General features: G+C 43.4%; 1 protein-coding gene across 2 annotated transcripts in view; it reads right to left on the bottom strand.

Moving 5' to 3' along the window:
• Positions 1-22,063, bottom strand: part of ARFGEF3 (ARFGEF family member 3) — a 173,475-nt gene that overhangs the window by 50,388 nt on the left and 101,024 nt on the right. For both annotated transcript variants that reach the window (XM_028121412.2, XM_088024244.1), the window contains 8 exons: positions 21,053-21,165; positions 19,365-20,275; positions 6,462-6,628; positions 5,274-5,439; positions 3,402-3,509; positions 2,839-3,054; positions 2,591-2,701; positions 652-802 (listed from right to left, as the gene is read on the bottom strand). In XM_028121412.2, the coding sequence (XP_027977213.1) occupies positions 652-802; positions 2,591-2,701; positions 2,839-3,054; positions 3,402-3,509; positions 5,274-5,439; positions 6,462-6,628; positions 19,365-20,275; positions 21,053-21,165 (1,943 nt within the window). The remainder of the gene's footprint in view (positions 1-651; positions 803-2,590; positions 2,702-2,838; positions 3,055-3,401; positions 3,510-5,273; positions 5,440-6,461; positions 6,629-19,364; positions 20,276-21,052; positions 21,166-22,063) is intronic.

The raw sequence follows: 22,063 nt of genomic DNA on the forward strand, positions 1-22,063 counted from the left end.
AAGATGGTTCGTAAGAGGCCCAGTGTCCCCTGAAGAAGCCCAGTTGGTCCAGTAAAGACCGTCCAGATAACCTGCTCTCGTGTTCTTTAAGCAGGCATTTTTTTGATTCCTTATAGTCATTTTCTTTTTCCTGTTTTGCCTGTGAGAGCAATGAGGACCAGCAGGACACCAGCCTCCACATTGAAACCCACTTTGCTCCAGGCTGATTCATACTGGCTCTTTCGCCTGTTCCTCCCAAGATAGGTTTTTCAATATTTGAATCATCTGCATGCCTCTTTCTTTGAAACCCAACAGACACTTACAGCTGGATTTGCTTTGAGGGCATCAAACTGAACCTAGATCTGGCTGATGCTCTGGGTGAGATCCAGGTGCCTGAGCCCTGCCCCTGACCGCCCCACTCTGCTCTTCCAGAACTGAGCTCGGTGCGAGGCATCGGGCGGGTGCCGAGGAGGCAGCGAGGAAACGGCCTGGTGCCCGCCCCATGCCTGCACCGCGGGTGCTGCTTCTCCATCCCAGGTCCGCCCAAAGCCAATGCCCAGAAGACAGGCTTTTTGTTTCAGTCGTGCAAGGACTAGGGAGCTATCCCTGCTACTGTCCTACAGGTGCTGTGAACTCGGTAACTGATCGGGGTTGGGGGCTCTTGTCACACACCTGAACACGTGCGGCCAGCAGTCTGGGTTGTGGCTTCCCATCTCCAGGCCTACGCTGAGGATGGCATCCATGCACAAGACGTGGGCGGTGTGCAGCCAGACCCCCTGCAGCTTCCCGATCTGCTCCAGTTTCTGCTCCACTTTCAGTTTCACTGTGCCAGAAAGACATTCATTAACGTAATGGTTCAAGAAGGAGCCAGAAAAGGAGAGAGAAGGGATGAAAGGGACAGAAGGGCTGCCATGCAAGAGCAAAAGGGAAACAGCAGATGTCACTCGGTGTCACTGGCAGCAAGCTCCTCAATAGCAGGTCCCTGGGGTTCAGCGTGTAAGCCACCCAGCCCTCGGGCCCCACGGACACTGGTGAGCCCACCTCGGCAGCTTCACAAGTTGGGTGGATCCTCGGCTGGTAGGTGTAGGTCTTCCAGACCCACCTGTGGGTTCTAAGTCAGTGACAGCAGTGAGGATGGGGTCCGTGTGCCAACGCCAGCTAAAGCTGTTTGTGCCCGAGCACTCCCTCCACCTGTGTGCTCACACTGATAAGACAGAATTCCTGGCAATCTGCGAGTTCTCTGAGGTTTATTTAATGTCATATGTTCATGATGATGATCATCTAAAACATATGTAGGTATTCCCTGAGCACATGATGACTGCTTTATAACTGAAAATCATCAGATCGTTTCACTCCCTGAGTTTACGTTTAGATTTGTGATCTTCAAATAATACTTTTTAAATTATAGATGACTAATGAGAAAGGATGCAGAAGGTAACCTAATATGTCAATTTTGCAAAATGCCAAGGTAAGGCCAAATGACAACATCCTCCATGAATAAAGGTGTCAAGTCATCAGAAGATGGGTCTGGTGGGATAAGTGAATGATGGTCCAGAACCTAGAAACACAGCACACTCACTTCAGAGGAAGCCAAACCACATTCCTGTTGTAAGAGGCAAATTGAGTTTTAGCAAAGCATCATTTGTCTCATGGATGTGATACTGATTTTATTTTTTATTTGTACATCATTTGAACATCAATTCTGGTTTTATAATTTTTTAAGAACTTTAAATGTAGGGATTTTTATGTAATTTATGGTTGTGCATATTAAGTGTATATACTAGATCATCAACCCCTTCGTTGGCTAACTGATCTTCACAAGTTAAAAACCAACTCTTTCCAGAGTTCACAAAGCTCAGGTTTTTCTCTTACAAGAACAAAGTTTTTCCTGAAGCTTCTCTCAGGCATTTCCTCCATTTGATTTCCCTCTTCAGAAAACTGGCTATTCTGGCCTTTTCTCACTATCACCTGAGGGATCTTCAGATGTGTACTCTGTGAATTGCCAAAGCAAGTGGCCAGATGAAGACAGAAGTATGATGGACTCTGAAAGACAAACTGGGGGTTCTAGAGGGGAGGGGGGTGGGGGGATGGGTTAGCCTGGTGATGGGTATTAAAGAGAGCACGTTCTGCGTGGGGCACTGGGTGTTATGCACAAACAATGAATCATGGAACACTACATCAAAAACTAATGAGGTAACGTATGGGGATTAACATAACAATAAAAAATTTAAAGGAAAAAAATTAAAAAAAATAAATAAAATTATCTCCCTATTTCTGATAAAAAAAAAAGAAGTATGAATAGCTCAGCCAGGTGGGCCTCTGGGGTCCCACAGGACTCCTGTTAGCAGCCAAGAGCACTTTCCTTTAGTCACCGGGGGCCAGGATGTCTCTCGTCTCCAGAGGGATGTATGGGAGGCGTTCTGCAGGGCCAGCCATGTAAAAGAGAGCCACGCCTGGGATCCAGACTGTGATCCAGCCTGGGACTGTGCGATCAGCGGTAAACCTATGTTGTGCCTCACACTGGGAACGGGGATGGGTGTCTGATCACGTGTGCGGGTGTGTGCAGACGGCACATAAGGCGCCAGGTGGATTCTGGACCTTCAGCTGTTACCTTGTGCTATGGCATCACTAGGCTCTTGGACTTCCTTCTCCTCTTTTTCTTCCTGGACACAGGAGGCCGCCGCCATCTGGGCAAGGGCTGAGGCGCAGTTAGCCGCAACTCCTTTAGAGACAACAAACAATCACCCCTCACTGAGTCTATTCTCTAACCATTTACCAAGCAGGGCCCTTCCAGAAGACTTGTTTCCCACTAGGGACACCCCTCAGGCCACAGGTCAGGGGACGTCACTCCCCCGGTACCTAGAGCACAGCTCAGCCGCGCCGCTTTCCGCAGCCCATCGAGGCTCATGCAGATGGCGTCCCGTTCCTTTTGGTTCTGCTCTTTGATGCCTTCAGCTCCCAGAATGAAGGCCAATCCTTTGGAGCTTCCCGCCATTCGGCCAGTCAGCGGGGTTGATAAAGTATCGATCAGGTTCTTCCAGCAGCCTACCAGAATATAGCGAGCAAATGCCACACCTAGAACATGAAGGGGCATGCATCACTTTCCGGAGGAAGAAACAACCCGGCAGAGAATGGCATGCGATCTTCTGACCATCCAAGTAGCAACACTGAGTTGTAAGCGATTCTACTACCGGAAATGTAATTTAATGGATATTGGATTGCATTTTACTTTGTGTGTATAAATAATGAATGTTGCATCATCAGCTGGATGTTGCGAAGTGACTTCCATCAGGCTCTCTTTTTCTGACAGGACAAGATGGTAATTCATTTACATCAGCACAGAAAGCTGTCACTTAATGACTTAATTGCTGGTAACATATGTGATGTATGTATATTCATAAACTCAAGACCCAAGTCATTACCTGCCACTGTGGAGTCATCAATTCTCCTGCCCTGGGTGAAAGGAGACTCGGTGGCAGCCGAGGCCATCAGTTGGCCCCCAATCGCACTGCTCTCTAAGCCATCAATGTCTGTCAAGGAAAAAGACAAGGTTTTCCCTGATTAGAACACTCCAGTCAAAAACAAATGGCCACCACAATATTCATTTTTTCCCAAACAAACAGCCACTGGACCTATTACGTAGCAAGAACATAACAATCTTTTATCAGAATGCTAAATTTTTGTTTTATTCCTTTTTTTAAAGGATTTTTTATTTGACAGAGAGAGGGGGAGAGAGAGAGAGAGAGAGAGAGAGAGAGAGTATAAGCAGGGGGAGCAGCAGGCAGAGGGAGAGGGAGAAGCAGGCTTCCTGCTGAGCAGGGAGCCTGATGCGGGGCTCCATCCCAGGACCCCGGGATCATGACCTGAGCCAAAGGCAGATGCTTAACCATCTGAGCCACCCAGGCATCCCTTGTTTTATTCTTATAGTCCAGTTTTCTTTCATTGCTAGGACATTCTTCTGTTAGATTTCAAATGGATGTGAAAGTTATCATGATTAATCAAATAAAAATTGGTCACCTGTCCAGCGATCCTGATCCCTACAGTTAGGGACCTTGGCCTTATTTCTCCCAGTTGCATCCCAGTTCTAGAACCAAGACTACAAATGCCAGCCAATGACCAATGCTGTGAACAGACCTCACTATGTGTCTTGACTCCCTGCCTGATTCCTAAAGAGCACCTCAGCCCAAATCCCGCATTGTTGGGTTCTACTTGCCAGTAGTCTACTCTGCCACCTTTGTAAGAGCCCCAGAGTACTGGCTGTAGGTAACATAACACAGCCTTTGGACAACAGATTCTGCCCTCTCCCTGGACTGTCCTGCCCTGGCCCAGTTGTGCTCCTGCCCACATGTCCTTCCTGGAGCAGAGCCATGCTGAGCTGGGCGTGGACATATGGAAGGACAGTGAGGGCAGGGGAGGTATCTGGCCTAGGGCTCTTCCCTACATAGCCTGTCAGCTGGGGCCATGAGACGATAACTTGGATGAGAAACCAGTCTGGGAACTCAGATCAAACACAAGACGAGCCTGGATCTAATACATGAAGCTTACTGACGGCCAAGGTCTTGAGCACTCCCTGGTCTACCCGACACTGTAGTTAAGCCATGAGAAGCCATGAATGACTGCTTTCTCTCTCTCTCTCTCTCTCTCTCTCTCTCTCTCTCTCACACACACACACACACACACCCAAAACTAGAACAAGAACAAAAAAACACTGCTTCATGACCATACCCCATAGAGCTCTCTATGGTCACATGTAAAATTTCTAATAAACAGGATTTTAAAAACTCTGGACACTGAAGACAAAGATGCTGAGCAACCTCTTGGCATCATTTCAAATTCTTGTATAGCCAGGAAGGGAAGAGAGGACCTCTGATGAGGATAGGAGATGGGAAGAAAGCCAAGTTTAAAATCAAGCATTTTACATTTCTGGCAAATTCAGGAGCACTAAATGATATAGGGTTATCTATTAGCACGTGAGAGTTTCCAGGAATAATTCTGGGCTTTATGCCCAGAAAGTACTTCATATTCTCCTAAGAGGCCTGTAGTTTTACCCTGACAGACACAGGTGCTAAGTAGTCCGTATCTAATGGGGCACAGTGAGCCCTCCCGGGTCTCATGTGAAAAACAAACAGAACATTCCTATGAGGTGAATTCATGACACTTCCCTGGAACTGTTACCAATTGCCAGGGAGGCTCTGTGGGTGTTGTCTCAAGGCTGTCTTCTCTGAAAGGGGCTTTGGAGTGTCCCCGCCCTCCCCCCCGCCGAGTGCCACGGAGCTGTGTGAGGAGCCACTGACCGGTCAGCATGGTGATGAGGGGCAGGCTGTTATCCTCCGGGCTGCCCCAGTAGCCAGCTTCTCCAAGCATGTTTCTGTCAAGCACCTGATGGTAGAGCTCCTCAATCCAGGTCTGGGAGAAAACCATCAGCACCCCGCTGGTCTGGACCTGCTTCATAAACTCTTTCTACGGAGAGGATCACATGAGAAGGTGACCAGATAGGATCCCTTGCAAATGAACACGTTCCTCTGCTGCCTCTTCCCTTCACAGCTCCCCTACCCGAGTCAAGGCTTCCAGGAAAAATAAAACCTTATTGATCGGGGCTGCGGCAGGGGGGCAGGGGGGTGGTTAAGGGAAGGGGGAACCAAGATGGAGAAGTCCTAAACTTTATGAAGTTCCTTTTACTTTTGCTATCTTTTTAATAAACTCTGAAGAAGGATTAGGAATACTTCCCTCTCTGACGTGTGGCGGGGGGGGGGGGGGGGGATTAGAAACGGTGCAGAAATACGAACAGAAGAGCTCCCTCTCGCTGCCCCAAGAGCAGCAGAGATGGAATGTGTTCCCTGAAAAAGCCTACATGGCTCGAGAGCTACTTGATTCCCAATTGCCCTTGGGAATTTATAATTTATCAGGCAAACAAACGATTGCTGATGCCCTCGTGCAGCTCCATGGACTGAGGCTCACGAGCTGATACTAGGGGAGAGCGTGGAGCGACCACAGCATAATCACCATCATTCTCATTCTGCAGCTTACACGAGGTGCTCTATTACTGACAACTAACTAGTAAGCTTGGCTGTGGGTTACGGGTAGATCTGAGTACATTCTGGAAGACAATGAAGAGTGTAAAGCATGCCTTGATTTTCAGTAAAGGGGACCATTCCCTGCCCATCTTCTGATGTTTGAACACTCTGATCACCTGTTTTGTACTGTGGCTCACACACGTGTGATTAACGGTGCCACTGGGTGACAATACTAGGCCACTGGCAGGCACTGGGTCCTTGCCTCTCTGCAGTGAGGTGGGCAGCTGTGTGGCCCATCGCACTATGTAAACCACCCCGCATCCCCGTCCACCCTCCGCAGCCCTGCCGACGTCACCCACTCCACACTAGTGGGGAACAGAGCACACTGAGCCGTTCGTCCCAGGACCCTGGTGCACGGCTCTGCAGCCACCTGTCCTTGGAGGGTCCGAACGGGGACCACAGGCTCACCATCACGCCTGGGGCCAGGGTGGGCCGCTTGCGGTAGTAGTCACTGTGGGAGAGCTTCAGGTTGAGCAGCAGGGCGCAGTGCGCTGCCGTGTACAGGCTGTCCGCGTTCATCAGCATCTGCAAGCTGAGGCTGCCGCTCCCATCAAATCCGGGGGAGTGCATCATGCCTATGGGGGAGAGTCAAGACACCTCTGCGGTTGCAAACAAGGCGCCCGGCAAGCCTGGCTTATGGAGAGCCCTGACCCGATCCTCGTGACGGGAACATGCATCTTGTAGGACACTCCTGTAAAGCACCTACAGCCAGCAAGGAGTATCGTGAGGGTGCCACACATGCCCTAGCCTGGTGGGGAGGAGCAGGCACTCTGGAGTGACTCTCCCTGGGCAAATCTGAATGAGCTACTCACCAGCTAATTTGGTAAAATCACTCAGACCCCCTAAGTCTCAGCTTCTTCACCTATACATAGGCAGAATAACCAACTGTGTCCATCTCCTGCTCAAAGTCTCCGACGACTTGCCATCACAATATAATAAAACCTGGACTTCCCCTCCTCTCTCTTTCTCACTCCCCACAGCCACCTGGATCTGTGTGCTCCTTAGACCACACCGAGACTGAGCTTGCCTCAGGGCCTTTGCATTTGTCCTTACCAGTCCCCAGAATGATCTCTCAAGATCTCTGGAGGAGGTGCTCCCTTCTTTCAGGTCTCTGCTCAAGTATCAGCTTTACAGAGGCCTTCCCTTTCAACTCCACCTCAGACAGCCTCCCACCACTACCACCACTCCTGCAATATTCCTCCTGCTCACCCTGCATTGTTTTCATTGCTTCAATATCATTTATTCTACCCAGCATTGTATTAACATCTATTTGTTGTCTGCTGTCACTGCTATTATCTACTATTATGTAAAATCTATGAGAGGGCGGGACTTTGTTAGTTTTGTTCCCTACAGAATCCCCAGTGCCTAGAACAGTGCTTGGCATACAGGAGACCCTTAAAAAACAGTTGCTAAGAATGAATGAACACGTTTGTTATGAGAACTAGATGTGATAATGCATGTAAGATGCTTAGTGCAGTAACCCATGAGTACATACTTTCAAAAAAGTAAGAATGTTCCTCAAAAAGCAAAGCAGAATTCCCATATAACCCAGTGATTACACTCTTAGGTATACAGTATGCCCCAAAGAATTAAAAGCAGGGATTTGAGCAGATCCTTGTATGCCAATTTCACTGCAGCGTTATTCACAATTGCCAAACATGGAGACACCTGAAGTGTCCATCAGAGATGAGTGTATCGACAGAGTACGGTACACACATACCACGGAGTTCTGATCAGTGTTACACCATGGATGAACCCTGCGAACGTGCGGAGTGAAATAAGCCAGGCATAAAATGACAAATATTGTATGACCCACGTAGATGAGGTACAGGCAAGAGCAGGCAAATGTAGAGAGACAGGAAGTAGGTGAGAAGTTACCAGGGGCTGGCGGAGAAGGTTTTCTCTTTGGGATGATAAATAAAATTTCTGAAAGTAGTGGTGACGGTTGTACAACATTGTGGATGTAGGGAGTGCCACCGAATTGTACACATAAAAATGGTAAAAGGGGCAATTTTTAAGTTTTATAGATTTTTTATCCCAATTAAAACAAATAATGTAATATATCAAAACCACTGAATTGCACACTCTAAATAGGTGAATAGTATGGTATGTGAATTTTATCTCAATAAATTTTATTTCAATAAATCTCTTAAATGAGGAAACAGAGTTTCAAAAATGTATATAAAGGAATAGCTACTGGTTCTTCCCTCATTATTTTTTCTAAACACCATTTTAAGCTTAATAAGGTTTTCATTTTGAAGGGCTCCATGTGCTTTATATAAATTAACTGAAGGAAAACAAACAACTATAGCTCATTGATGGGCTTTAAAGATGGGCTCGTTCAGCCAGAGGGGATTAGTGCCTTGTTCAAATTTTTCACAGACAACGTGGGGAGACAAACATTTCTCAGGTTGGCGTCTCTTCATCTGGTCCTATGTCAGCCTCAGTGCTCCGCTTGGTCCTACACATACTCTGATGCTAGATTTAGAAGTGTGGCTGAAACAGACCATCCAAAATAGACGCACGCAAACGACACATGTCCATATAATCTTCACATGCTTAAAATTATCTTTTGATCAAAAATGTACCTTTTCTCTGAAATGCAAGAGTTTTCAAAACTAACAGTCAAACACATTGGAAATACAAATTTGTAACTGGATTGATACTTATATCTCTGGATTTCTTAATGAATGTGCTAGCAAGAGGATATGGGCCAGAAGCAGCTTTTGAAGCTGACAAATCTTCAAGACTTTTGCTATATTTGAGAATGGTATAAACATTCTTTAGTGGGAGTTAAGTATATATGTTATTCCAAGAAAACCACTTTATTTAGTCAAATGTTAGGCATCTCCCCTACCTTCAAGAACTTTGCAGCTGTTATGAGAGATTTTTTACTGAAGGCACTTTGTGATCACGGGTGGAGGTGCATTTATCAAAGGAAGGTCAAGAGTGGGATTTGAAAATGACATCCTTGGGGCACCTGGGTGCCTCAGTGGGTTAGGCAGCTGACTCTTGGTTTCTGCTCAGATCATAATCTTGGGGTCCTGGGATTGGGCCTGTGTTGGGCTCCATGCTCAACAGGGAGTCTGAGGATTCTCTCTCTCCCTTTGCCTTTGCCTCTACCCACGACACACAAGCTCTTTCTCTAAAATAAATAATCTTTTAAAAAAATGACATCCTTGGTCAGGACATGGGCAGTGTGTTTCTGCCATGATGGTCCAGAGGAACACTCCACACTCTTAAGGTCCTGGTGGGGTTGGTTCCAGTCTCTGGAGAAGATAAAGGAGACATGAGGGGTCTCCTTCCATGGTAAATAGAAAGCAGGATGCAGCATTGTTGGGTATTTAACTATCCAGGATCAGAGATGAAAAGAATATTTGAGTCTATGAACCAAGAGAACAGTACTTGCAAATGGCTTTGATCTCAGGCATCAGCAATAATTTCTTTTAAATTTTAAAACCAACTACTATTTATCTTGGAATATGTGTTGGAAAACTGAGCACATACTCAGATGCTGCAAAGGAAGAAGCCCTGATGTGTCTGCTGACACAGAGACCCGTAGAGGTGTGACAATGTCCCAGAAGGACCAGCGGATATGTGGAGTTCTGAAATGATTTGTCAGACTTGTTGGAGCAATCTGGTACTGCCCCCCCCCCACCCCAGGCAGGCTAATTTCTTACATTACAAGGAGCTGGCAGATTTGAGAATAAAACAAAAGGATGAACAATGAATCATGGAACACTACATCAAAAACTAATGATGTAATGTATGGTGATTAACATAATAATACTAAAAAAAAGAAAAGAAGAAAATCATAAGGAAGAGAAAATTAAAAAAAACAACCCCCCCCCCCCCCGCCAAACGGATGTATAATCTATCAACTTAAGGAAGACACTCATTTTCTTGCCATACCAGATAGAGTTCACTGGTGATGTTAATAATGGAGCAAATACAATAGCTATAATTTATTAAGTGCTTTCTAATTTTTAGAATCAATCTCTTCTCATACTTTATTTCATTTGACATATAAAGTCTATACTGATTGCTTTCCTTTATTTTATCAGTGAGGAAAGTGCCTCAGAAATATTAAAGTAATTTGCCTAAAGTTATATAGCTAGAAATTGGCAAAGGTTTTTTGGGCTCAAACCCCAGGCTTTTTGGATGATGCCATGCTGTACTTGTTTCTAATGTCGTGAAAAGATGGTACTCTATCATGTCCCTCTCAAACAGATACTCTATTTTAAATTCATCCTCTGATTGGGTTCACTGAAGTGTTATAAATTTGGAATGACAAACTACAGGAGCTCTGACCTTTAACACATTCTGTCTATTTATTTTTTCCAGTGTTCTGTAACTAAAGTTCATTCTCTCCCTCTATAATTAAGATGTTCTTTACTGTCAGGAACAGAAGGATGGGTCATTTGCTTGATTGGCTACCACTGAAAGACTGGATACAAGATTAGCATAAGTGACCTTGAAACATCTCCTCCATGTCTTAATTTAATGTGTCTTTTAAAATACACATTAAATGCTTTTGTCATTTAACCATACTAAAAAAATATAAAAAATAAGGGTAATTAGTCCCTGCTTCTCCCAAGCCCCAGTGATAACCACCCCAGTAGACTTACTTCCTTGTACATATTGTGTGGAAATATAATCACAAATGAGATCATACTACATACATTGTACTATGAGACTTGGTGTTTTCTTAGCAATATATGTTAGATATCTCTTTTTATTTTATTTTTTTAGAGAGATAGTGTGTGCAAGTGGTGGGGGGGAGAGAGAGAGAGAATCTTAAGCAGGCTCCATGCTCTGTGTGACACCTGATGCAGATCTTGATCTCATGACCCTGAGATCATGACCTGAGCTGAAATCAAGAGTCAGATACTTAACCAACTGACCCACCCAGGTGCCCTTAGATATCTATTGATATTAGCACTTACAGATCTATATATCATTCTTTTCAAATAACTATGCATATACCAATGCATGGTTGGAGTGTGATTTATTTAACTAATGCTCTCTTGGTAGACATTTATGTAGTCTCAATTATGATAAATTATGATAAAAAGCTGAAATGATGAAATGACTTTTAGCACTTAATGCAAGTGCATCTGTGGGATAAATTCCTTAAGGCAGACTAAATACATATATAAAGTTTGACAGATACAGCCCAAATCTATCTTCCAAACAGTTTTATACCAATTTTTCTTCCCACCAATGGTGCATAAGAACACTGTTATACCCACTCAGCAACACTGGGCATTATTGACTTTCTAAACCTTTGTAATAATAGCATATGATTTTTTGGTTGCATTTCTTTATACTAATAACAAAGTCGCAGAAAGAGAAATTAAGAAAACAATTCCATTTATAATTGCCCACAAAAGAATGAAATACCCTGCAATAAACTTAACCAAGGAAGTAAAAGACCTATACTCTGAAAATCATGCAACATGGATAAAAGAAACTGAAGATGACACAAATAAATGGAAAGATACCCTGGATGGATTGGAAGCATTCATATTGATAAAATGTCCACGCTACCAAAGCACTCTACAGATTCAATGCAATCTCTATCAAAATACCAATAGTATTTTTCACAGAACTAGAAGAATCCTATAATTTGCATGGAACCTCAAAAGAACCTCAAATGGCCAAAGCAATCTTCAGAAAGGCATCACAATCGCAGATTTCAAGAATTTACTATAAAGCTGTAGTAACCAAAACAGTATGGTACTGGCACATAAACAGACATACAGATCAATAGCACAGAACAGAGATCCCAGAAATAAACCCATGCTTACATAGTCTATTAATATACAAGAGAAGAGGCTCTAAGAATACACAACGGGGAAAAGATAGTTTCTTCAGTAAATGATGCTAGAAAACTAGAAAACTAGACAGCTACACTCAGAATAAAATTGGATCACTTTCTTACACTAACTCCAACTGGATTAAGGACCTAAATGTGAGACATGAAACCATAAAACTCCCAGAAGAAAAATAGGCAGTAATTTCTTTGACATTGGTCTTAACAACATTTTTTAAAATATGTCTCCTTAGGCAAAGGAAACAAAAGCGAAAATAAACTATTGGGACTACAACAAAATAAAAAGCTTTTTACACAGCAATGGAAACCATCAACAAAACAAAAAAGCAACCTACTGAATAGGAGAAGATATCTGTGAATGACATATCCAATAAGGGGTGGAAATCCAAAATATATGAAGAACTTATACAACTTATACGACACCAAAAAATCAAATAATCTGATTAAAAAATGGGCAGAGGACCTGAATACACATTTTCCCACAGAACACGTACAGATGGCAAACACACGCACAAAAAGATGTTCCACAGCACTAATCATCAGGGAAGTGCAAACCAAAACCACAATGATATATCATCTTACGCCTGTCAGAGTGGCTAGAATCAAAAAGACAAGAAATAACAAGTGTTGGTGAGGATGTGGAGAAAAAGGAACCCTCATGCCCTGTTGGTGGGAATGTAAATTGGTACAGCTACTGTGGGAAACAGTATGGAGGTCCCTTAAAAAATAACAAATAGAAATATCCTATGATCTAGTAATTCCACTACTGAGTATTTACTCAAAGAAAATGACAGGGGTGAAAAATATGCACCTCTATGTTTATCATGGCATTATTTATAATAACCAAGTATGGAAGCAACCCAAGTGTCCATCCATAGATGAATGGGTAAAGAAGATGTGGTGTGTGTGTGTGTGTGTGTGTGTGTGTGTGTGTGTAAATATACATACACACACGTAATGGAATATGATTCAGCCATTAGAAAAATGAGATCCTGTCATTTGCAACAATATGGATGGACCTTGGGGGTATTATGCTAAGTGAAATACGTCAGACAGAGAAAGACAAACACCGTATGATTTCACTTACATGTGGAATCTAAAATGCAAAACAAATAAACAAAAAGCAGAAACAGACTTGTAAGTACAGAGAACAAACTGATGGTTGCCAGAGGGGAGGGGCGGGGGGTAAGAAAAATGGGTGAAGGGGAGTGGGAGATAACAGGCTTCCAGTTATGGAATGAGTAAGTCATGGGAATAAAAGGTACAGCACAGGGAGTATGGTCAATGGTATTTTAATAGTGTTGTGTGGTGACAGATACCCTACACTTGTGGGGAGCACAGGATAATGTATAGACCTGTCCAATCACAATGTTGCACACCTGAAATTGCTGTAACATTGTGTGTCAACTATACTTCAATTAAAACAAAAAGATTACACTATTTTACTTGGTAATATATTTCTTTAATTAAGTTCTATGGTTCTAATTTTTAAATAACATTACTGTTTTCTTTTCTGATGATAGAAGTCATAAGAAAAAATTTTTAAGGGGTTTCGAAAAAGGTACAAAGAAGAAAATGAAAATAATCTGTAATTATACCAACCTGAGCTAAGTATTAACATTTGAAGTTAATTTTGAATCCTTTTTAAAATTACATTGTGACCGTTAACCGTATCATTAAATATCACTTGAAAACATCATTTTAAATATCTACATAGTGTCATAAATGGATTTAGTAGGACTCATTTAACTTTCCCCTTATTTTGGGGCATTTAGGTTATTTCTAATATTTCTGCTTTCATATACATTTTGATATAGAAATCTCTGCTTGAGTTTCTGCTCCCTTAGTATAAATTCCTGAGGTTCTCTCAGGATCCAATGGGATGATGGGCTTCCATGGGTGTGCATCTGTCAGGACTTGGAAAACTGTCCCACTTTTGCTGGGCTACAGTCTGTGGCTGTTTTTTTTTAATCACGGCCAATCAACTCCAGGGGATTTTGTGTTCTTGAACAGAGCCTCTGATTTGCCCATGCATTCATCACCCCTCCATCCGCCGCCCCCCCCCCCCGCCAAGCAGGCACAGGGTGGTACTAGGAACAGGTCTCTGGAGCCAGACTGTGGAGGTTTGTACCCTGGCATCACCACTTTGTAGCTGTGCACCTTGTTTGACTTATTTGACCTCTCTGTGCCTCAGTTTTCTCACCTATAAAATGAGGATAATAATACTCCCTACCCTTTGGGGTTATTATGAGTATTAAATGAATTAATATAGGTAAAACCCTTAGTCAATGCAGGGCACTTAGGAAGTGCTATGTTCGTGTTCATTATTATTATCCTCACAGACACATATAAATGCTGGAAAACGACTCCAAGGGAAGACACCAAGATATTTCAGAGGCAATCTCTGGGTGGTGTATAATTATGGGGTTTTTTTTTGGTCTTTATATTATTATATTCTCCAAATTTCATATTCCACAAATGCCAGGGTATTGGAGGAGGATTTTGTGAGACTACTTATTCCCTAACCCTGCTTCCAGAATACTTCTCTTCCTCCCTTTGTTAAAGCAAACGAACAACTCCACCAGCAGCAGTCATCTTGGTAAATGAGGAACCCTGAGGATGAAAATCCCATGTTAACAATGGTAGGGCAGGAAGACAGGAGAGTCATCACAGAGCGCTGGACAGCCTACCTCAGGTGTAATTTAGGGGAAAGAAACTGAATCTTAAAACACTTGAATTTTCCACCAAAGGCAAACAAACCTTATCCTAATTGGTAGAGGCAGGGTAACACATTGACTTATTTGAGGTTTTCTTTTTGTATTTAACACTTTGCATTCCACAGAGATATCGAGTTAAATTTGTATTACCATCTTCTGGAATGTTTAAATCCCAGGGCGAAAAACTGAAGCTGGCAAGCGCATACTTGCCTTCCTGGTTTGGTATCCACAAAGCCAGAGCCCCTTCCAGAGACTGTGGCCCATTCCCAGAAGGCAATGAGAGGAGAGAGGAAGCAGCGAGGCAGAGAAGGGAGAGTCCTGAATGGGCGGCAGTTGAGGTCTGTGGCTTCCTGCTGCCTGGCAGTGTGGGGGCAACTGGTGGGGTCTCAGAGAACATATGATGGTGGCCAGGGGCTCCCAGCCTTGCCAGAGCAGTCCAGGTGCCATGTTGGCAGAGGGGTAGCAAAATCACAGGACATCAGGGAGCCTGTGAAGTGCACAGTGGGAGCTCCTTGGCCATGTGAGAGGTGAGAGGCCTCCCTGTCCAGATCCCACATAAGCTCCGGCTTCTGGTTTTCCCTGGAATGGGGATCTGAGGGCTAGCCTCAAATGTGTGGCCGGCCTGGCTGGCTGGGGATCTAGAGTCAGGTTTGTTTTAATTCAAAGAAATAGATATTTCTTGCATAACTGAGATTCATACTTGCTGTACTATCTTTTATGAAATTTGGTACTTTATAAACATCAAATTGCTTGTAATAAGCCTTATATGTGGTCACAGTGAATCTCAAGATTGTAACTGAACACCACTAATCTAAGGAACAGTGATCCCAAAGCCAAGTAAGTACCTGTGCCCCTCCATTCGTTGCTGTGTGAGGCTGGCTCTTGCTTTTTCGTCCCCGAGGAGCCACTTCACATGGATGTTACTCTGTTCAGTGCAGGATGAGGAAGGAATTTCTGCAGTTGTCACAGTTCATGTCCACTCCCATCTTTATAAAACCCATTTTGGGGTGGCTCAGTTGGTTGAGCGTCTGCCTTCGGCTCAGGTCATGATCCCGGACTCTTGGAATCAAGCCCTGTATCAGGCTCCCTGCTCAGCAGGGAGTCTACTTTTCCCTCTGTCCTTCACCCACTCATGTTTTTTCTCTCTCTCTCTCAAATAAATCTTTAAAAAAAATTATTTATAAAATCCATTTTGTTCAGACGTTTTCAAACTCCCCCACTGTAAAAAAACTTTCATTGGTTTCAAAGGAAAGGCTCCCTTGAATCATGTGGAATTAAGGGGGCTCATTTCAACTGGATGTTAGTTGTCTGAGGACAGGGGTCCCTGAGAAACGCTGAGCGAATCTGGTCTCAGCCAGCAGAGCAGACCCTGATAACAAGTCAGGGGCAAATGTTCAATGGGAGTTTTTGACAAAATAAGGTTTAAAGCTTTTGACATCGAAGTAAATAGTGAGCAAAATATCTGGGTTATCACTCAGGGAGACTCTCTCTTCTCATTTCCTATTGTTTCCTTTTAAACGTTGTCTTGGATGAACAAAGGCCATCTGCCTTCTCTCTTGCCCCTGCAGGGTACAGATGTTTTTCTTTTACTAGTCTTTCATCTTGGAGGTGATGCTTGCAGGGGGAGAGAGCGCACAGGCTCAGTGCAGAAGTGGACCTAGGCCAGCATCTAGCAGCTTTGGCTGACCCACAGCAATGGTCAATGTGATCCATTAAACCACAGATGTGACTGAGGTACAGTCCTATATCTATTGTTAGCAGGACCACAGCATGATGGGTCTGTAATCTGTAAAGACAGACCAACTCCTAATTGGTAAAAATATTGTGGAGGTCACTAGAACTAAAAAGACAAATGACTAATTCAGTTACAGACATTTACTAAAAATTATATTTGGAAACAACCAAAAGATTTGGATCCTTTTTTCAATGTATTGATTCATACACGTAAAAATTAATGTCATAACATATTGGGTCTGATGGGACATTTTACTGACCTCTGAAATTTGAGCAGTTTGCAACATCCGTGGGGCCACATTCTGGAAAAAATTGAGTGAACAAATTCACTCAAGCTCTGTTCAGCATGTACTGTAAATAAGTATTGATTTGAAAGGCACAAAAACAACTGTTAAGATTTAATTTAGCTTTAAATTTTACAAAAGACTTTGCTAGGATTATATTTCCTAATTCTCAAAGGAAATGAAGCAGGGCCTTTGAGAGTCGGTCTTTACCACTACAACAACTCATTTATCTGGAATTACTTGGGGATGTTGTTGATAAATATGAAGTAATCTGAATGTTAGATCTTACATATTTAAATGCTGAAATTTCTGCAGCTGCGTTGTTTTGTATGGATTATTATAATTTTATGTATGTATTTGGGGGGCAGAAGGAGAGGGAGAAAAAGAATCTTAAGCAGACCCCACGCCTGGTGTGGAGCCCGACTTGGGGCTCGATCTCACAACCCTGAGATCATGACCTGAATTGAAACCAAGAGTTGGACACTTAACTGACTGAGCCACCCAGGTGCCCCAAGATTATTTTTATTTTAAATAGAAGGTCCTAAATATAATTTTCCCATTTCTTGATGAGTCAAGGCCACCACTGACTCATCCCTGATGATGATGCCAGCCAGTGGCAGTGCTACAGTCAGATATACGGCTGTTCCTTGGCATCACTGATGTTTGCCAGCCTGTCTGACCAGGGAAGCTGGTCAGAGCAGGCCGCTGAGCTCCTCTCCCCATGAATATTACCAGCGAGAATAAGCACAGGCTCAGAGGCTCTACCAAACCCCCTCCAAAGGGGAGTGAACATTCCTTTCAACTCAGGCTTTACCCATGACTTACTTCTTCAGCCCATGACCTATTTCACATGTTAAGGGACCAAAGAGCAAGCTCATGAATCTACAGTCAATACACATTTATTGAGAATAAGGCATGCATATCTTGAGTCCCCTAGTTCAGAGCACATGGAAGCTTCTCTATAAATGTTGACTGATGAAGCGTCACTGGGTGTGTGTGTGTGTGTGAGAGAGAGAGAGAGAGAAAGGAAGAGATACATACAAAAAGCATATACTAGCAATGTTTAGTAAGATAATAAATTTAATGATGGTAGCATAAAAGATATTAAGGAGAAATAGAATTTTTAAGAAGAGTATTTATACATTATCTTAGTCTGTCAATGAAACATGAATTTTGCACATGTGTGTGTGTTCCTTCACACAAATCAAATATCCCAACTTTATTTTTGTATTTAATTCCAAAAGGTAAAGTATTGAGAAAAAAAATGTTGGGTAGCCTTAAAAATAGGCATTTTTATGTCTCGAAAAGAATCACAGTGCAGTTAGGAAAGCTGAGAAATTATATGCATCTCTTTCCAATTTCTAGATAGGTTGAGAAGTCCAGGAGTATTAGTCCAGGACTGAAAGTTCTTTATCTCTGCTGGTGCTTACAACTTTGGATCATTCTCATATTAAAAAATGTCCTTCCTTAAATATACCTCAATTTAAGTGTCTTTTTTGTGTCCTTTTGACAAAGGACAATCTGGTCAGTTTCTTAAACATACTTATTAAGCTGCCTCTTAACAGTACAGCAGTTAGCTTCTACCAAGTTTCAGTAACTGGGCTACAATTTTTTTTTTTTTTTTTGTATATCTGTGTGATGTGTTCTTTGTTTGAAGATCGAATATGTGTTAGACATGGCTGGACCACACCGGAGCTGAAAGTACACAGGGGGAAGGGTGGAGGCATTCACAAATCACTATGATAGATGTGGTAAGTGCAACGACAAACACATGCTCAAGACTTAGAGGCGGGAAGAGCAAATGGTGATCTTGACTTTTAACAGTTCTGTGTTCATTCTCAGGGTTAGTCCTTTTTATGTGAGCACAAGCCCAGCAAGGTCCATCTGCCTCAGTAGTTTGTGGTCAAGAGACCTATGAATGTCAGGGGAAGGCACAGGTGACTGACTTCCTAGGAGTCAGACACTCAGTTATTTCTGCCATAAATGTTTTGTACCCATAAATTGCTTTCTTTCTGCAGTACTGTGAGGTAATAGAAAATATTCATATTGGTTTCTGCCCCTTTCCTGGCACAGAGCTCCTAAAATCCTTACAATGTCCTAAGTGATATGGACACTAGAAGCATCTCTTGTTCTAGTATTTGTCTTTGACCTCATCCTGACTCCTAAAACCCTTGTAAATGCCTAAGTGAAGAGCTCTAGGAACACCTTTTGTTCTAAAGAGGCGACTCTGGGTGGGCTCTGGCTGGGGACTGGCCACCAGAAAGCCCCCGTGATGACCAGACGCTGGAATACCCCACACCGGAAGTTCAGGGGAATTCACACAGCCTGCATCTGATTCAAGACCTCATTTAAAATAGTTTACATACTGATATACCAAAAGTGCACTGCTTTGTGATTTTTAGACACGGAGGTGTAGAAGCATACTGAGAACTCAATGTTTTGAGAGTCGGAGATTGTCATTTTGTTTGTCAGCAGCAGCTTTCTAGAAGGCAGTAAGCTCTTACTCTTTACTCTGCACCTTATCCATCTATCAACCTAAGAATATCCCAGGCACCAACTGCCTACAATTCCAACCACGCCAGTAAGTCTTACATTCCTTTGTTCTCTTCAAATATAAGGAATCCCAGGCGCAACTAAGATGTTTGGAGCACTTCAAACTACAGGCAGGACGGTCATTTCCCATTTCAGCAAAATGCCCTGAACACCCTTACTGACTCTATAGCCGAGGCCGTGTACACACCTGAGCAGAAGGTAGAGGCGAAGTTCTGGAGGGCCGAGTCCACCTCCTCCACGCTGGGCAGAGCCAGCAGGCGGGGGAGGAGGCTTTCCAGGGACTGCAGGAACAGCCTGGCACTGTGCTGGTCCGCCTCCTGGTTCTTCAACAGTTTCAGGGACAGAGCGGCAGTCCGCAGGGACCGGTGGCCCAGGCAGTCCCGAGGGGTCTGCTCTTCGTCCGCCAGCGAGCCGTTGTCTGACCCAATGTCCGACACGTCTGACCTCCCCGAGTCCTTCTCGGCCGCCATCGAGTACTGATCACAGGAATCAAATTCGGTCCGCGAAAGGTCTTGGTCATCCACGCTGAAATTGCTCTCGCTGTATCTGGAGCCGTACGACCTCATCCTGCAGTCCACTGACAGGAAGTTAGTTATGTCGGGGAAAGCAACCGTGTGGCTTCTCTGCACCACGTCTGGTTGGTCAACGGCTTCGGGCTCCGGCACCTTGCTCAGAATCTCCTTCCTCTCGGGCGCGGCTGGCGACTTGAGGCTGCTCTTGTGGTGGTCCGAGTGCTCCTCGGGCGTCGTCTGGCCCATCTCGCCCTCCAGCGTGGTCTGGCCCGTGTCGGTGGTCACGCTGATGCTGATGTCGGGGCTCCTCTCGTTCCCCAACTCCCACGACGTGTGCTCCGAGGACAGGACGCGCCGCTGCCAGCGGAAGTCGGCCTCGTTGATCTCCATGGAGTCCCGGCTCCACTCGGCGCCGTCCTTCAGCTCCTCCAGGCGCTGCAGCAGCAGCTGGACCTGGCCTTCGCTCAAGCCCTTGCCCTGGCTGAGCTCGTCCAAGGCCCCGAGCAAGGTGCAGACGCAGGACACGGCGGCGTAGCACGCTTCGATGCCGCCCTTGATGCACGCTTCCGTCATGCCGTCCATGATGCTAAGGGTCCAAAGGAGAAAACAACAGTGTAAGAAACATGGGAGAGTGCTCCAAGATGAACAAGACGTGTTCGTCTGGTGAACAGCACAGTATTCAAAACAGATCCTCCGACCTGCACGGAATTCAGTGGTCTGGGCCAAGGAGTAAATGAAGCAAACATGCTCAGGCTGGTAGAGGAAAACGTCCAGGAAAAGTGGCCCACTTTGAATCACATTCTCTCTTGTTGGCTGGTTTATTTGGGTACGCACAAAAATTCCAGATGGGCATTTATAATCTCCACAAGGACAGAGGACAGGCATTGAATAAGCTCACTTTTGTATTATGTTCAGTTTTTCAAAAAGAAAGTAGTTACAATGGCTATATGATAATGAGGACATCCTCTATAAAACAATCATGTTCTTGAACACATGCATGTGAATACAGCTATTACAAATCAGACAATATTTAGTTTTCTGGGGGGGGGGGGGGCTACCTGTAAAGGAACCTTATAATACTGTGATTCAGAAAGTTTTTCCCTAAAATAACTCCAATGGATAATTGTTGTACATTTCATTTTGCACATTGGGTTCACTTTAAGCCAATATGAAAATATGGAGAACATGATCATAATATATTGAAATAAGATTTCTCATATGGCTTGTGGGAAGATTATTAAACAATAAAATTCCACATAATGCAGATTCATAAAAAATTTCAGGGATTTAAAAACAAGGTCAAAGGTATTCAGAGAAAGTCTTTGCCAAGCAATAATAGATGGAAAAGGGGAATGTAGCATACAGTTTGAGAAGATCCAGATGAGACTTTCTTTTTGAAATTGATCTTTTTCTAGATTCTGGTTCAGTGGAGCTGGGTCCTGCCAAATCACAGAGACGCTGTGGGCTCCCAAGTAGCTTTAAGAAAAAGAGGGAAAAAATAACAGTATAGTGAATATCATAAAAAAGCACAAGGTTTTAAAATTGTGGGCTCAAATAAACATGAACTTTAGAGAAAGTGAGTGATACAATCTAAGGAAAAAAACGCAAGTCTTTGGAACTACAAATCTTAATAAAACTGATTTGGTATTCCTCTTGTCATAGAGGGGTTCCCAGCTCCCCAGTTGGGTTCCCAGCTCCCCAATTCAGGACTAGCTTAGACAAAGCAAATTCTCTGAGGGATTATTTCAAAAAATTTAATAGCACAGAACAATAAAGCACTTACATCTATGTTCTTTACTGAGAATGGCCTATAATTTAACTTCCCTGTACTCTGTCTCATTTTGCTATCAAAACTGGTTAGCTTCAAAAACTGGACTGATCAAGTGTACATGGAACATTCTCCAGGATAGATCATATGTTAGGGCACAAAACAAATCTTAAATTTAAGATAACTGAAATCATATCCAACATCTTTTCTAACCACATTGGCGTGAAACTAGAAATTAATTACATGAAGAAAACTGGAAAATTCAAAAATATGTGGAGATTAAGCAACATGTTACCAAACAACTAATGGGTCAAAAAAGAAGTCAAAAGAGAAATGAAAAAATACCCTGAGACCAAAAAAAAAAAAAAAAAAAAGGAAGTATAACAACCCAAAATTTATGGGATGCAGCAAAAGCAGTTTTAAGAGAAAAGTTCAAAGCAGCAAATGCCTACCTCAAAAAGTAAGAAAAGTCTCAAATAAATAATCTAACAATACACTTTCAGGAACTAGAAAAAGAAGAACAAGTAAAGCCCAAAGTTAGTAGAAGTAAATAAGAAAGATTACAGCAGAAATAAATGAAACAGACTAAAAAATAATAGAAAAGAT

The sequence above is a fragment of the Eumetopias jubatus genome, unplaced genomic scaffold (assembly GCF_037043125.1).
Source record: "Eumetopias jubatus isolate StellerSeaLion01/CBP00866 unplaced genomic scaffold, mEumJub1_p1.0 scaffold_6, whole genome shotgun sequence".
Classification (NCBI taxonomy): domain Eukaryota; kingdom Metazoa; phylum Chordata; class Mammalia; order Carnivora; family Otariidae; genus Eumetopias; species Eumetopias jubatus.